The 15,243-nt window shown below is 43.8% G+C and overlaps 1 protein-coding gene across 8 annotated transcripts in view; it reads left to right on the top strand.

Annotated features, from left to right (window-relative positions):
* The window catches only part of MTA3 (metastasis associated 1 family member 3), a 157,091-nt gene that overhangs the window by 7,337 nt on the left and 134,511 nt on the right, over positions 1-15,243 (top strand). For 4 of the 8 annotated variants that reach the window (XM_074579559.1, XM_074579560.1, XM_074579564.1 and 1 more), the window contains 2 exons: positions 13,138-13,205; positions 15,110-15,203. In XM_074579559.1, the coding sequence (XP_074435660.1) occupies positions 13,138-13,205; positions 15,110-15,203 (162 nt within the window). Of the gene's footprint in view, positions 1-10,343; positions 10,478-10,736; positions 10,880-11,845; positions 11,968-13,137; positions 13,206-15,109; positions 15,204-15,243 lie in introns of those variants that run through there. The other 4 variants (XM_074579562.1, XM_074579563.1, XM_074579565.1 and 1 more) reach the window with 3 other exon arrangements.

Consider the following 15,243-nt stretch of genomic DNA (forward strand, 5'->3'; position numbering starts at 1 on the left):
GACACGTTTTTCCTTCAGCAGGTTTAAATGTGTGTGTCTTTCTTCTCTCTTTTTTAGAAATTTCATCTGTTTAAACATTTGTGCTGCCAAACAAACTTCAACCTGGGAACAGACATCTCATGTTTGCAGTGCCTTGTTTGTTTGATTTCTTTCCTCCTATAGTTATATCTTTAATTCTGAGATCTGTCTTTAATTCATCACTGAATTAATTATATCACTGGTTTTCTGTGTCTTCTACCTAACACTTTTTGTGATTCATATATTAAAAATTATGTTTTCTTCAAAAGAGAAGAATGGGGAAAACAAGCTTTTTAAAAAAAAAAACAAACAAAAAACCCAAAACAAAACCAAAAGAGCCCCCAAAATGAACCACAAAACCCCAACCCCAAGTACTGATTAAAACATGGCACTGAAATGACAGAATCATAGAATGGTTGGGGTTAGAAGGGACCTTAAAGATCATCTAGTTCCAACCCCCTGCCATGGGCAGGGACACCTCCCACTAGACCAGGCTGCTCAAAGCCCCATCCAGCCTGGCCTTGAACACTTCCAGGGATGGGGCAGCCACAGCTTCCCTGGGCAACCTGTTCCAGTGTCTTACCACCCTCACAGTAATTTCTTCCTAATACCTAATCTAAACTTCCCCTCTTTCAGTTTAAAACTGTTACCCCTTATCCTATCATTACACTCCCTGATAAAGGGTCCCTCCTCATGTCTCCTGCAGGCCCCCTTTAGGTACTGGAAGGCTGCCAGAAGGTCTCCCCGGAGCCTTCTCTTCTCCAGGCTGAACAGCCCCAACTCTTTCGGCCTGTGCTTCTGTTTTCTAGGAGCCATACTGGGAGCCCTACTTTTGAGTGTCCTACTCAAGAAGTCATGCATTCATCCGCTCTCTCTTTTCTTTGACTAGATGACTTTTAAAGGTCCCTTCCAACCCAACATTCTATGGGGTCGGACATATTCTTGTCCGACATTCTATGATTCTTAGTCCAAAGAATTTTCTGTCTCTTTCAAGAGGATGGTGAGTGGGCTCTCTGGTTCAAGAAGGACAGGGAACTGCTGGAGAGGGTACAGCAAAGGGCTACCAAGATGATTAGGGGACTGGAACACCTCTCTCATGAAGAAAGGCTGAGGGATTTGGGTTTTTTTAGTATGGAAAAAAAGACAGCTGAGGGGGGACCTCATCAACACTTGTAAATACTTAAAGGGTGGGTGTCAGGAGGATGGGGCCAGGCTCTTTTCAGTGGTGCCCGGGGACAGGACAAGAGGTAATGGGTACAAACTTGAGCACAGGAAGTTCCACCTAAACATGAGGAGGAACTTCTTTACTTTGAGGGTGGCAGAGCCCTGGAACAGGCTGCCCAGAGAGGTGGGGGAGTCTCCATCTCTGGAGACATTCAAAACCTGCCTGGACGCGTTCCTGTGCAACCTGCTTTAAGGTGACCCTGCTCTTGCAGGGGGTTTGGACTAGATGATCTCCAGAGGTCCCTTCCAACCCTACCGTTCTGTGATTCCCCACTCAGCCTGGGCTGTGGTCACCCATTCAAATATGCGTACAGTTGCTGTGGCCTGAGTCCCAGCAAAAATTAGGGGTGTGCCAGAGCCTGATACGCTCTCTTACTATTTCCAGAGATTATTTGGAAAATATTCCTTACAGTCTCCTTGTCTCTCAAGTTCAACATTTCTGTGACTTCATGGAATGTGAAAAATACTCATCCCAATATGTAACCAGATTGCCTACTCATACAGCTGATTTTTACAGCCTCTTACATTTCTGTTGTGGCCAGAGGAGCAGTCCTGGAAAGCAGAGAGGAAGACCAGCTTGTGGAGCTGTGATTCCTGACCACATGCTTCTTGGCAGCTTTGTGGGAGGGAACCTACTGAGGTGCACCAATATTCCTCCTCCCAGCACACCAGGGAGGTCTGGAGGCAGAACAGTTACCAACCTGAGGCATGGGGTGGTCCGTCCATACTGGGAGCGGAGCAGGTAGATGCGCAGTCATCCTTTCAGTGGGGTTGGACCTTGAAGATTCAATCTAATGCTGAATTTTGTAATCACGTAACCAAGTGCTCTTGCGTTCCCCAAGACTGCAATTCCTGTGGATTAACTCAGTAGTATCAATAGAGTTATTCTGAATTTACAGTGGTGTGACTGAGAGTTAATCGTGTCCCTGTATTTCTGAGTCTCTGTAAGCAATGAAAAGGTATTATTTTATTTGCCAATAATGATGGTCTGCCTAGTATTCCCACATTTGCTGTATTTAAGGAATTTTTACCATGTAGATAATAAATTCCATTGAAAGGAATCTGCATTGCAGAAACTGTGACCATTTAGGTCAACTGGCACAAGAGGCAGATATTCTGAATAACAGAAAAATTATTTCTCATAGACAAATTGCTTGGCACAACTGTTTGTGGCCATTAGATTCTTTGCCTGTTTTGTTGACATAAAATCCTCTCTGTCTCCTACAACTGCAGAAATAATTTCATAGTTAAAAAAAAAAAAAAGAAAATAGCTCCCGGGTTCCTTAAACCTCACAGGAAAAACTTCAGCCTAGCATGAACTTTTACTGCCAAGTTATAAACCTTGGAACAGAGGCTGGTAATGGAAATAGTGATGGAGAAAACTTTAGAATTATGAATGGTGACATGATGGATTCTGTGTGCCTCAAAGTTTTGCACTTGGAGGGGACCGCAGGACTGGTGTGGCTGAAATAGCAGCGTTACCTTTTGCTGTTCAGAACAGCAGACTCCAACAGAAAGCGAGTACTTCGGTTTAATACAGAATTCCAGAAAGATTGTGAGGAACTGTAGTTACTTCTGTCCTCTCTGGTGGGGAAATAGTTTTGATGAAAGTGTAATGGGGTTTCCCAGTGTTTGTAGGGAACAGCTCACCCCTGAACAATGTATGTCTTGAACTGTGCACCGCGTTCAGAATTTATTTGAATTTGTTAAGAACTAATACAGCAGCAAATATTGTTTTCTGTCCTTGTGATACTTCCAGCATAGAAATCTGTAGGTGAATAAGAAAGCGGCTCAGCAGCAGAGTTCATCCCATAAAAAGAGAGAGAGGCTTAAAACTACAAGTTGATACTTTTGTTTTTACATTTTGATGTATGAGGAAAACTGTAAAAGGCCTTTAAAAATGAACTGGTCACCTCTCAAGTCATGATTGCTATTAAGCAGTGTACCTCTTCAAGTCTTAAAGGTAGAACTAACATAGACTTAACATATTTTATGCTTTATAAACCGTATTAAGCTTGCTAAAGAGCTAAGGTAAAATGTCAGATTAAGTAGTGTAAACTCCGTGGCATCCAGATGCCACCCTGTAGAAGGCAGCACCGTGCCCCTGCCCAAACACCACCTCCTCCTGCTTCTCCCATCACAACGGGTCACCGCACTGTATTCAATCATTTGTTATTTTCTTTTCTAAACAGAAAAGGTCGATAGCCACATACACAATGACTCATGTTCAGAAGAAAATATTAATCAAACAACCGTAAATAACCTTCCTCAGCCCGAAATGTTGGGCAACTACCAAAGAGGAAACCAATCAAAACATGAAATCTTCTTAAAATATTCATTAAAAAATTCATATTCTGAAAGGCTTGACAGTCGCTATGGCTAGAATATTTTTATCGCAATTTCCCCCCTCCCTATCACAGCGTACTGTTTTCAGCTGTTTTCATGGAGAAGTCTGTAAGGAACTGATGTTATGGATAATTATCACGAGAACTTACATAGTACTCTCCAGCACTGTGAAGCTGGAGGGTCTTTGCCTGTGTTGTACATTATGTATTTTCCAGTTGGTGTTCATGAGAGCAGATGGCATTGGGCACCTGTTAGAACTGAGACCTACATGGGTGGGTTGGGATGTTGATCGCTGCTTATTCACAGACGCAGCCAGTCCTCACAGGGATACGAGTCTTCATTTGGAAAGAAGACCAGAACTTCTGGAAGCAGATCTGAGAAACATGCATGAGCAGGCCCCTTCTGTCTCGGAGCGTATGTGATTTAGCAGCATGAGCGGTGCTTATTTGCTCTCTGATGTCTTCTGGACATTTTACCTACACAGATGTTTGTACTTTGCCCTGGCTGCTGGTTGTTATTCTGGTGAAATTCAGGAACTGGCTTCAGTGAAAATAGCCCTGAATAACTTGCTGCCTAGTTTGGGGGTTTTTTGGTTGTGTATGTGGGTTTTGGGTTTTTTGGGTTTTCTTCCCCACCCGCCCCCATTGCTGTTGATATGCATTAGTTTAAAAACTTTTACAGAACCCTAAAGGGAACATAGCTGTAACTATGAAAGGGGGTTATTCCAGTATAGCTTTTTCTTGTCTTTAGAGGAACAGGCAAACAAGCACACTGTATGCACGGAGCCCAAGACTCATTCCTTCTTTCCGTGGACCATGAAATATTTTCTGAGTTGTGTGGGAGAGCCACTGGATCAAGGAATCTTAAGTTATTTCAAAGAGCATATTTTAAAAGACACTTCTTTAGTCATATTCTTCCTGAAGAGCAAGAATTTGTTTTTTTTTCCCTAGCAGTTCTCCTCATTGCCAATTCCCTAGTTCAGAGTAGTTGGTTGGATAGCTTTGAGGAAGACAGGGGAATGGAAACATTCAGTTTTGGCTCTGTGTATGTGTTTGTTAGTCTCAGCTATATGCTGTACTCTTGTCTCCCAGTGGAGCCTCATAAGGAGAAGGCAGCTGATTCACCCTGCATTTTTTGTTTATATTGAAATATAAATGATAAAACAACTTGTTAGTAAGCACATAAAATATTCCTTGTTATTCTAGGCAATATTGTAGAATATTAAAACTCAGATACTTGCAGACTTTATCTCAGGTATCCACATTTTACAGGTTTCCATCCCTAGCTGGAACCAAGACCCAAGCTGGGAAAGCGTCTAGTTGCAGAGGTTAAAGAATAGTGAGAGGCTCACCTGATAAAGAAGCGCTGAGGGTACATTTGATCGATACGTTGCGCTTTGGTGTTGCTTGCCTGCAATCATTCAATCCCCAGAAAAACTGAACTGAACAGATGCTAAGTCCTTGACTTACATTAATTCCGCTCAGCTGAATGTACTGTACTTTGCTTAAATATGTGTCATTAAGCACCTTTGACAGCTTTTTAGCAGGTGTTTAGCACGAAAAATAGATCAGTTGGGAGAAAGGGACAGATAAAGAGTAAATCCAGTGTGGTGTGTTTAATGTCTAGCTAGCATTACTGTGTTCAAGACCAAAATGGTTTCATTTAAGAGTGCTGTAGATCTGTGCAACACGCCAGCGTGCTTCCAACTGCTCTGATTCACAACCTCCCTTACCTCAAAGATAACGAAGGTATATAATGATCTCATCTTAGTCCTACTGGAGTCAACCACGAAACTCACATTGACTTTTAACAGGAGCAAGATGTCAACCGAAGTCTTCTCTAAAACTGGCAAACAATGGGGTGCAAACCTGAATCCTAAAGCTATAGGGGGTTTTTGCCATTAGGCAAGAACTGCAAAATAATTGGTAGCTACAACAAAGGTCTAGATGGGCAGATTTTCTTTCTTTTTTTTGTTTTTTTTTAAATCTGATTAGAAAATATGATCTTTACTCTGTTACTGAGATTATGATCAAAAACTATGTGGACTGAAAGAAATGCATTTCTTGCATACGTAATCTTCAGTAGTAGATTAACAATAAACCCTGCTTTACCATCCCTCCTTCCCCCTCTCCCATCAAGCCTGTAGCATTATTTCTGTTTGCAATAGAATGGTTTTCTTTAAAGCAAATTCAGTCAGAACAAGAAGACAGGTGTATACAGATCTGACTTATTTTGCACAAAAAAAGACCTTAATTCAATTATACGATTTATGGGAAATGAAATTATGTATGGTGTCAAAGCAGTGCCACATGGTAGGCTATAGCATCTATCTATATAACAGTGTGATACTTACTGAAAAAAACATTACCAAATATCTCTTTTTCACTACCTGCTCAAATAGTAACTTGTTGCCAGCCATAAGCACCGTTTTTCTCTTCACATTGATTTAGTGGCATTCTTACAACTTTAAGACTTAGATTGAACATCTAAATCTGCAGACTACTGATAATTCAGCAATTAACTTTAAGCTATTGTTTAAATCAGATTTTATGAAAATAGTGACATATTTAGCTAAGAGTCTCTCGAGACATCTGACTCACAGAGTCAATAAAAAAGCCAATGTTATTTCTGATGCCAAGAGAAGATGATTTTCTCTTGTGAGAGGGTTGGGATTTTTTTTTCTGATTTGTAAAGAAGTTGATACGGAAGCATCTATTGCAGATTGCACCTAGCTTCCGTTTCAATAGAGGCAGCTAAAATTTTCTATTTCTTACGATAATAAACATTGAATTTCATACTCCTGTAAATGAAATTTAAAAAAAAAATCTCACACAATGTCTGTTACAAAATGGAAATTAGCTAAGGTTTTAATAAACATAATCATGAGTATTGACATGGAAAAATGTTTTTCTGTATTGACGAAGTGACATCAATAAGAGTTCTGGTTCTGCTACAAATTCATTGATGAGGTTTTTGCAAGCTACGGTGTATCTTTGCATTAGTGTGAAAAACAACAAATGCATGTACTTTTTTAACTGCCTGTAAGCCAGTCCAATTGGTGTGCAGCTGTATTAGCCGGCGTGTTTGGTCACAGTAGATGAAAGTGACTTTGTACAGACTATGTATTATTTTTTGAGCCACAGGACAAGTCCACGAACTACTGAAGTTCTCTGTGGCAGTGAATTACTCTCAGTGTAAGTAGGAGTTTAGGCTGATAAGAACTGATCACTTGTATTTTTTTAACTCTTTGCATGGGTTACGTGCATGCAGCCTGCGTATGCATTGTAGCAAAGTTTTACTAACAGGGGAGCCACGTTCCCTTGGTGCAAACTCATAAACTTGAACTGCTGAATGTTTCCCGTGCTTCCAGATTACCCGTGCCAAAAAGAAAGTCTAGGCTCAGCCCCTTTGAGTTAGGCAGGTCCTGCAAGTGTGGCCCAAGGATGGAAAAGTCTAAATGCCTTTTTCTTTCCGTTGCATCAGCAGGAGAGTGAGTCTCCATGAAAGCTCTACAAGGAGCTGAGCACCTTTTATTAAGGCTCAAGCAACTCTCTTCTCCGATGCTTTCGTTGATTTCAGTATGATGTTTCTACCTGGAAGATCCCAAAGTATTCTGTAAACACTTCTATCAATATATCTTACTTTGGACCTCTAAACTGTCAGTTTAATCCTTAAGCAAGTAATTTGGGAAGATTTGTCTTCAGTACTGGTGTCTTTGAGTCAGTTTGTGTGGCTTGTTTGATTTTTTTTTTCTGGCAGTGTTTTTTTGGGGTGGTTTTTATTTTTTGTTAGATTCAGGCTTTTACTACCTAGAGAAGATGCCAGGCTGGAACCTTTGAAACCAAGTTCGCTGGACACAAACCAGGACATTGCACAACAGCTGCATGGGAAGTTCCCTTATTCTGTCACTTTCTGGGGTGATAAGGTTGTCAGAGCTTTTTGTAACTTTCATCCTGGCTCTCCAATAGCAGGAAAAGAGCATCGATGGTGAGGAGTTTTTGTGTCTGATGCAAGAATCCTTGAGGATTTGTCATAAAACCTCTCACCTCATGTGGACAGCCAGGGTTCTGCCACTGGCTGAACAAAACATTTGGGCTCTGAAAAGCTATAGGCAATTAAAAATGAAAATTCAGAAGTAAAATTCCCTGATAGCACATTCTCATTCCCTTTGTCCAACCAATTCCACACATAAGAAAAAAGCCTTAAATTGCCTATGAAGAAAAAGTGAAACTTTTTTTATTATCCCTAATGAAAAAACTCTATTTCATCGTTGCTTTTTTTTTTTAAATACAGTAAGAAAATTGTATGGCTCCAGTCAGCTTAATGGGTATTTAACATACATAATTTAGATACATCTGATGATGCTAAAGTGAAAAAGCCAATAAAGCGGGTGCAGCCTGGACAAGTCAATAGGTGCCATATTGGTAATACCATGAAAGGTCCTCAGGCAGCCCTGCTCTCGGTGCCTCATCTCCAGCTCCTTCCGTACTGCCGATCTAGCTCACCGTGGGGGCAGTGGGTGACCCTGAACCAGGGAACTGGTCTGTTTTAAAATGATCCTTTATGCTCTCTCTATTCTTCTTCTTGGCTATTTGTTTTGGAAAAGCGTGAGGAGGAATGATGGGCTGCTCAGGATGGCACAGCAAAAAAAAAAAGTTGTGAAATGAAGTTCTCAGGTAATCTGTGAGTCTAACAGGAATAATCTACTCCGCAACTTCGAAGTTGCCACAGAAATGTGTGGTTTGGTTTTTTTTGTTGGTTTTTTTTTTTTTTTTCCCCAAACACAAGGAATCTCTGTCTGTAGCTGAATACAGTTCACTTACCAGATTAAGACAAAGCTCTTATCGGATTTTTTTTTTTCCCCTCACAACTATGTTGTGGTTGAAACAAGAGGTTTACGTTTTATTTAATCTAGAAAAATGAAGATGTTTACATAATTTTAATTTTTCCCATTCCATGCACTGAGATAGCACAGAAAACAAACCATATCCAGACGTGTGTATACATTACACCAAAGCAAAACATACTGCCAGTCCTGGAACTTGGTACGCAACTACAACTAGTTGTGCCCACTACCTCCCTCAGCTTGCAGCAGTGACTTCAAACTATGTAAATACAGCAGCGTGACACTGTACAGTATCAGGTTGTGCTGTCTGTGGCTGCACAAACTGTGTTAGTGTGAATTATAAGGCCCAGTGGTTCAGTACTAAGGTATATAACGTCATTCTTTATCTCATCTGTGGTGCATGCCTTAGTTGGGCAACTGTAAATAAAGGGTGGTGGGTTTGTTTTGTTTTTTTTTTTTTTACTGTTTTCAGGCTGTCAACCTGAAAGGGTAGGCTGGGACTGTGGGCTTCCTGGGCTGCTCACTCATGTTTTTGAGAGGTGAATTCTGTATCTTCAGGAGTTGCCTGCCTTTTCCATAGGCCATGCCTTCAGATGATGGAAGCGAGGGTCTGCTTCTGTCGAAATCCACTCCTTACTGGATGAAGGTACGCTGTAAGCTTCAAAGTGTGGGAAATTCCTCTAATATCACAGTGCAGACTTAAGCTGAGGAAAAGAGCTCAGAGGCATTTTGTTTAATTGATAATAATTGCGACAAGCCAACTATTTGACTTAACTGTTCTCTTGCCTTGAAAGTTTAAACCGTTTCATTTACCAAGCAGTAAACCACAAGAGTAGAAATAACACACCATTTAACTTCTAGCTATTTGAATGTGGGTCTCTGCTAAGGAGGTGGTATTGTGCCTCTAGAAAAAAACAGCTGGATTGAGCTGCTACTTCCCAAGGAGTTTCTGCAGACTTTCTTTTCAGGTCCTGCAGATGTTCCTGTCGGGAGACAAAATAGAGGAAGATTTCCTATTTTTTCTTTCAATGCATGAATGTGTTGATGACTAAATCACTGCATCGTATGCCAGCTTCGCGTATTTCAGGAATTTGGTACTCAGTTGCCTGTTTGACACAAAGTACTCACTCGGGAAATTAAAAGCGCCCTAAAAGTAGAAGAAATCGTAAAACCTAATAGTCCCAGATTCACTTAAAGGGGGAAAGGGAAGAGGGATATGATCATTTGAAACACCAGGGACGCTCATCCTCCTTCTAATCAACGCGTTTCCCCGCAGCTCGGGCTGAAGTGAAATGTTAGCTTGGGTAACGCTCAAGCTACACGCACGAAAAATCCAGGACATGAAGCAAATAATAAATCATCATCTTCCTTGCAAGAAAATGATAAAAAGCGTTCCTCTCCCGAGGAAGCGTCCCGCGGCAGGATCAATTGGTTTGTAAAGCGCATGGATTGCTTGTGAGGCTGTGAATTTTCTATCAAGGCGGGGAAATGGCTTTGCCTTACATCAATATTGATGGCTTTTTGAGGCATGCCTCTCGCCAGGATGATTTGTAAGCACCTCCTTCAGAACTTCCTGACTCCTAGACAAGCTGCTAGGCTTATCTTTACCCTGCCGTAGCTGCTTTCTCCTGCGTTCAGGCTGGCTCCTCCGGAGGGCTTGGAGCCACCCCCGCCCCCGGGCTGCCCCCCAATTCCTTGCCGGCGGCGGGCAGGGCTCTCCCTTCCCGCCCGCTCCCGGCAAAGGAGCCGCCAAATCCATCGCCAGCAGACGCCGTGCGCAGACACACGCACACACACACACGCGGGAGAAACTTTTTCTCGATTATTACTAGGAGTTTCCTGGGGGGAGGTGAGGGAGAGCCCTCGGGTGCAGGGGACAAAGCGGCGCCGGGGGAAGAGGTGGGGGGGGCCGGAGGGGAGGTGGAAGACGCGGCCGCCCGTTTCATCCAAGGCAGCGCCGGGCTCCCGAGTTTGGGGACAAAGCGGCGGGAACCCGCGAAACGTGGCGGACTCCGGGAGAGGGCGGGCAGCCCCCGCTGGGAGGTAAAGCACCGGCCGGGGCTGCCGGGCACCCCCCCCGCCTCCGCCGGGAACGCCCGCCCCGCCTCGGGCCGCCCCACCTGCGACCGGGCCCCCTGCCTCCGACCCGCCCCGGGGCCGGTGCGCGGAGGGAGGGAGGGAAGCGGTGGGGGGCGGTTGTTTAACCCTTTCCCCGCCGGGTGGCTCCGGAAACGGCCGCGGCGACGGCGGCGGCCCCGTGAGGCGCGGCGCTGTGTCCTGTGCCCGGGCGGGGAGGGGTGGCGCAGGGTGGGGGCGAGCGTGGGGCGGGGGGGCCGCGGGAGCCGCTCCCTCCTTGCCCAGCCTGGCCCGGCAGAGGCGGCGGCCGCAGGAGGAGGAGGAGGGCGGAGAGCGCAGACATGGCGGCCAACATGTACCGAGTGGGAGGTATGTGGGGACGGGGTAGTGCCCGGCCCGGCTCCGGGGGCCCCTGCGCCCGGCAGCAGGGACGGGGCCTGCCCGGGGGGATCCACCCCGAGCCGCGGGTGGCGCGCACCGCGCCGGGGTGAAGAGAGGCGCTCCGGACCCCTTCGCCTGCCGCGGCAACCGCCATGGTCCCCAGCGGGGCGGCCAGGCCCGGTCGGCCGGCGGGAGGCGGCAGCAGACCCCGGCGAAGGGTCCGCTGGGCCCTCCGCGGGGCGGAGGGGGAGGACGCAGGTTCCTCCCCCGCCAGCCCTGCGCGCCGGGTGGGAGGCCGGCCCCCACCGCCGAGGAGGAGAAGGGCAGCGCCGCCCTCCGTGGGGAAGGAGGGGAGCGGCGCCGCCGGTTGCCTGCCCCCCTCACCGCGGGCCGGGCACGGCCTCCCTTCGCGCCTCGCCTCCTTCCCCGGCGAGCGGCGAAGGGGCCTCCTGGCCCCGGCGCAGCAGCGCGGCAGGCTGGCCCGGTTGCGAGGCGAGCGAGGGGCGGCCTACCGGGGCCGAGCGTCCGCGGGCCGGGGGCCTGCCTCGGCACGGCACAGTGTAGCCGCCCCTGCGGCCTGTCGGGCCCGGGCAGCCGGCGCCCGCCCCGAGGGGCGCCCGGCGGCGCTTCCCTCCCTGCCATTCCCCCTCCCCCGGTTCCCTCCCGTTAACGGCGGCGTTTCTCCCTGCCTTCCTTTCTGGGGTTAAACAATAAATCCGGCTCTGTACCCGGGGGGGGGGTGGGATTTCTTTCAGCTTGCCTGCTTTACCGACGTGACCCCGGCGGAGTGCAGTGATACTGCAGTGACTGCTTTGGCACCGGAGGAAAGCGGGGGGTGGGGGGACACATCGGCGGTAAAACAAAACAAAACAAACCGCGGCCAGCGTTACTCTTCCCACCCCCTGCCTGGCGAAACAGACACCGGTAACTTTCCGCTCCCCTGCCCGTGGGAGCGAATATGGCTGTGCTCCTGGTGCCGTGGCTCAGGTGCACCGCTCAAGTTCGGTTTTTCAAGTACTTGGTGCTCAAAAATGGCCTTCCTCCTCCTCCTCCTCCTCTCTCCTCAGCAGCCTGAGGTGAGAGGGAAGACGCGAGGAAATGAGGGGTGGCGGTGGTCAGTTTGACTCTTTTTCTGCCTCTGTCTAGAGATAATGCTGATACATCCACAGATCGTCCATCTGCATCCTCCTTCATTAGGGCGTTTAGATTGTAATCCCATCAGCCTTTACTCATGAAAGTAATCCTTCTCTGGGCAGGGCTGTTGAAATCTGGGGAGGTTTTGCTTCTTAGGTCATCAGTTCTCAGTTTTTTCGTTGTAATCTTAATAAGCAATTGTGAAAAATATCCAGAGATGGTGTTCGTTCTTTCGAGCTAAATGGGCTACCTGAGGTTCTGTTTCATTGTAATCTAGTGTGAAAGCATTGCAGAGGAGTTTTATACATCATTATGGTCCCCCCACCCAATTTTTTTTTAAAGTAAAGTTTGCATGGTGCAGAAGTCAAATATCAAATGCAAAGTGTGGTTAGCATTTGATGGGTACGTTTTCATTTGATGAAAACAAATTTTGAGAAAACTATTGAAGGAAATGTGCTGCATGTCAATTCCTTGTATGTTACGTGGGAGCAGCTTTCAGGATATGAGTAAACTTCCATACACTTTATGAAAATGTTTTTGTAGTAATGATGTTATAAGACAGTTTTCCCTGGAAGAACCTCACTAACCTCATGCCTATTACTGCTTAATATAGTTTGCATGTTACTGAGCAGAGATGACAAGAAAAGCAAGTACAGTAAAATGTACATTGCTCATTTGGACACCTGTACTACCACCCCACCTGATAATAAATGTGAGGTAGCATATCTTACAGAAATATTTATCACCATAATATAGAAACTCACTAAAGCATGTGATTCTTAAATCTTCCCTCATCGATTGTGAGAAACGGCTGCTTTTATATCAAGATTTATGAAGTGTGTGGATTACTGAATTACAACGTAAGCTCCAACACAAGGCATTTAACTTTATTTCAGCATGATTGTTGAAGCACATGTAGTGCAGTTATAACCAGAATTTAGGAACAAATCGTGTTAAATCTCAGCATAGAAATACTTGACTGCTGTAACATTTGTTAAAAAATCTCAGCTTTTTACAGGTTCCAGATTTAGAAGAAAATTTTTGCGCTAATAATGACAGGCTTTTACATATTATTTTTTGGTATTTCAATATCTTTCCTTTTTTCTTTGCAGATTATGTTTATTTTGAAAATTCTTCCAGCAATCCGTATCTCATTAGGAGAATTGAAGAACTTAACAAGGTACACAAGTATCTTAAGATTTTTGCTTGACCTTTGAAACAGTCAGTGCACTTCTTAAAAAAAAAAAAAAAAAAAAAAAAAAAGTTATTTCCATCCCATAAGATTTGTATTGTGGTAGAATTTTCTGGTTTTCTTTTTTGTTTGTTGTTGTTTTGTTGAGTTTTTTTTGCTTTCTTGAGATTTGCTATGTATATTGTGTATACTTCAGTTACTGAAATCTTGCTGTGTGATGTCCTGCAATTCTGCCCTGTTACCTAAGGAAACGCACAGTTCATCATTCCTGGTGAACAGAAGTCCTCTGCTTTAAAAACTTCCTAACAAATCCTTTGAGTGCTTGAGGAAATGAATGAATTTAATTCTCTGTATGGTGATGACACTGTGAATCCATCTGGAATGATCATGTAATGTGCCTGCTTTTGGATGTATGTGTAAAGAGCTAGTAGGTATCAGTGAGACTTTGCAGTGGTCAAGTAACATAACATGTGACTTTTGTGGCTGTTTATTGCTCTGCTTATTGGCAGCTGTGAATGAAGGATGGGCTTTTGAATAGAAATAGAGACTGAATTCTCTGTCTATCCTGAGTGTATTTTTATAAAGACTGGAGGCTTTTCAGAGTGTCATTTTGGGGAAAGCGTGATTACTTTTCTTCGTTATTGTACTATGAAGAATGGTGTGGGATTTTTATTTTTAGCGTGCCATATTTTTGCTATTGCATAAAGCAGTGTTAAAACTTACTGATACATATGTCAAAAGTTAATGATCAAAATGCCTATCGTGAGGTAAATAATGATAAAGATTTTTTTTTTTCCCCCTGTGGTTAGAAAGTAAATTAAAAAAATCAGTGACCTGCGAACGTTTTTGTTCGCATCAATGACATTACCTGTTAGTGCTGTCCAACACAACATGCACTGAGCTTCTGCATGGCAAATCGTTTTGGACTTTTATCGGAGAAGAATGTTTTTTATTTACAGTAATTGAAGTGATTCCAATCATGTTCTGAATGTAATGTTTATTATCTTCAAACTGCATTGCTATAATTTAATCTTGCTCGTGGATGGTAGAGCAGTCATGTATTGATTTTTTATTTTTTTTTTTTAAAGACAGTTTTGAGGATATAGTCCAGATATCTTAATTGCGCATTAAGTGCTTTCATGTGTTAAAGGCATTGAGCAAACACGGAGATGTTATGGAAATGTGTAATGAAATGCTTTGGTTATCATTTTACCAGAGATAAGACGCTTTCTTTTCTTTTTGGTAAGAAACTTTAATTAAAGTATGATACTCTCCAGTGCCACATCTTGAATTTTAAATAAGTAACTCAAAGTAATGAACTAATGTACTTTTCATAACAAGAGAGAGGTTACAGTTCTTCAAATACTAGTAGATTCTTTACATTGTCAGGCTAAAGAGCATGATCCCTGTAACGAGTCATGAAAACAATTGTGAACTAAATAGCTTTTTTTATCTCAAGAGCTGCAGCGAATTTTCAAAGAAACTATGTTATATTAAATATAACCGAAATATTAAATATCCAGGAAAAATGCTGTAGTACTTTGAAGTACTCATTTATGTCTAAAGCTGGGTTGTGATGAAATGTTCGTAAGCTTCTAATATTTCTTAAGGATTCTTATGTTAACGTGATACTGGCATTACATCTCTAAACAGCTGCATAATATAAAAATTCTTAGCACTACATACTTATAATCAATACTGTCACCTGATCTGAAATTGATGTTGGCCCGTGTCAGGAAGTTTTGACTTATTTGAGTAGTTCTGTTGATTTCAGCCTGACTGATCATGTGAAAACTACTAATATGAGGGAAAACTGCAAGCAGAGGGCATTTAATTTGTATTACTCAGCTGAGGAAGTATACATTCTGACTTGATTTATCTTTCTTTTGTAGACTGCCAATGGAAATGTGGAAGCAAAAGTGGTGTGTTTTTACAGGCGAAGAGATATTTCCAACAGCCTTATAATGCTTGCAGATAAGCATGCTAGTAAGTAGATGGTATAGGGCATTTTTTTTCCTTTCTGTTG

Source organism: Larus michahellis, chromosome 3, assembly GCF_964199755.1.
Source record: "Larus michahellis chromosome 3, bLarMic1.1, whole genome shotgun sequence".
Classification (NCBI taxonomy): Eukaryota; Metazoa; Chordata; class Aves; order Charadriiformes; family Laridae; genus Larus; species Larus michahellis.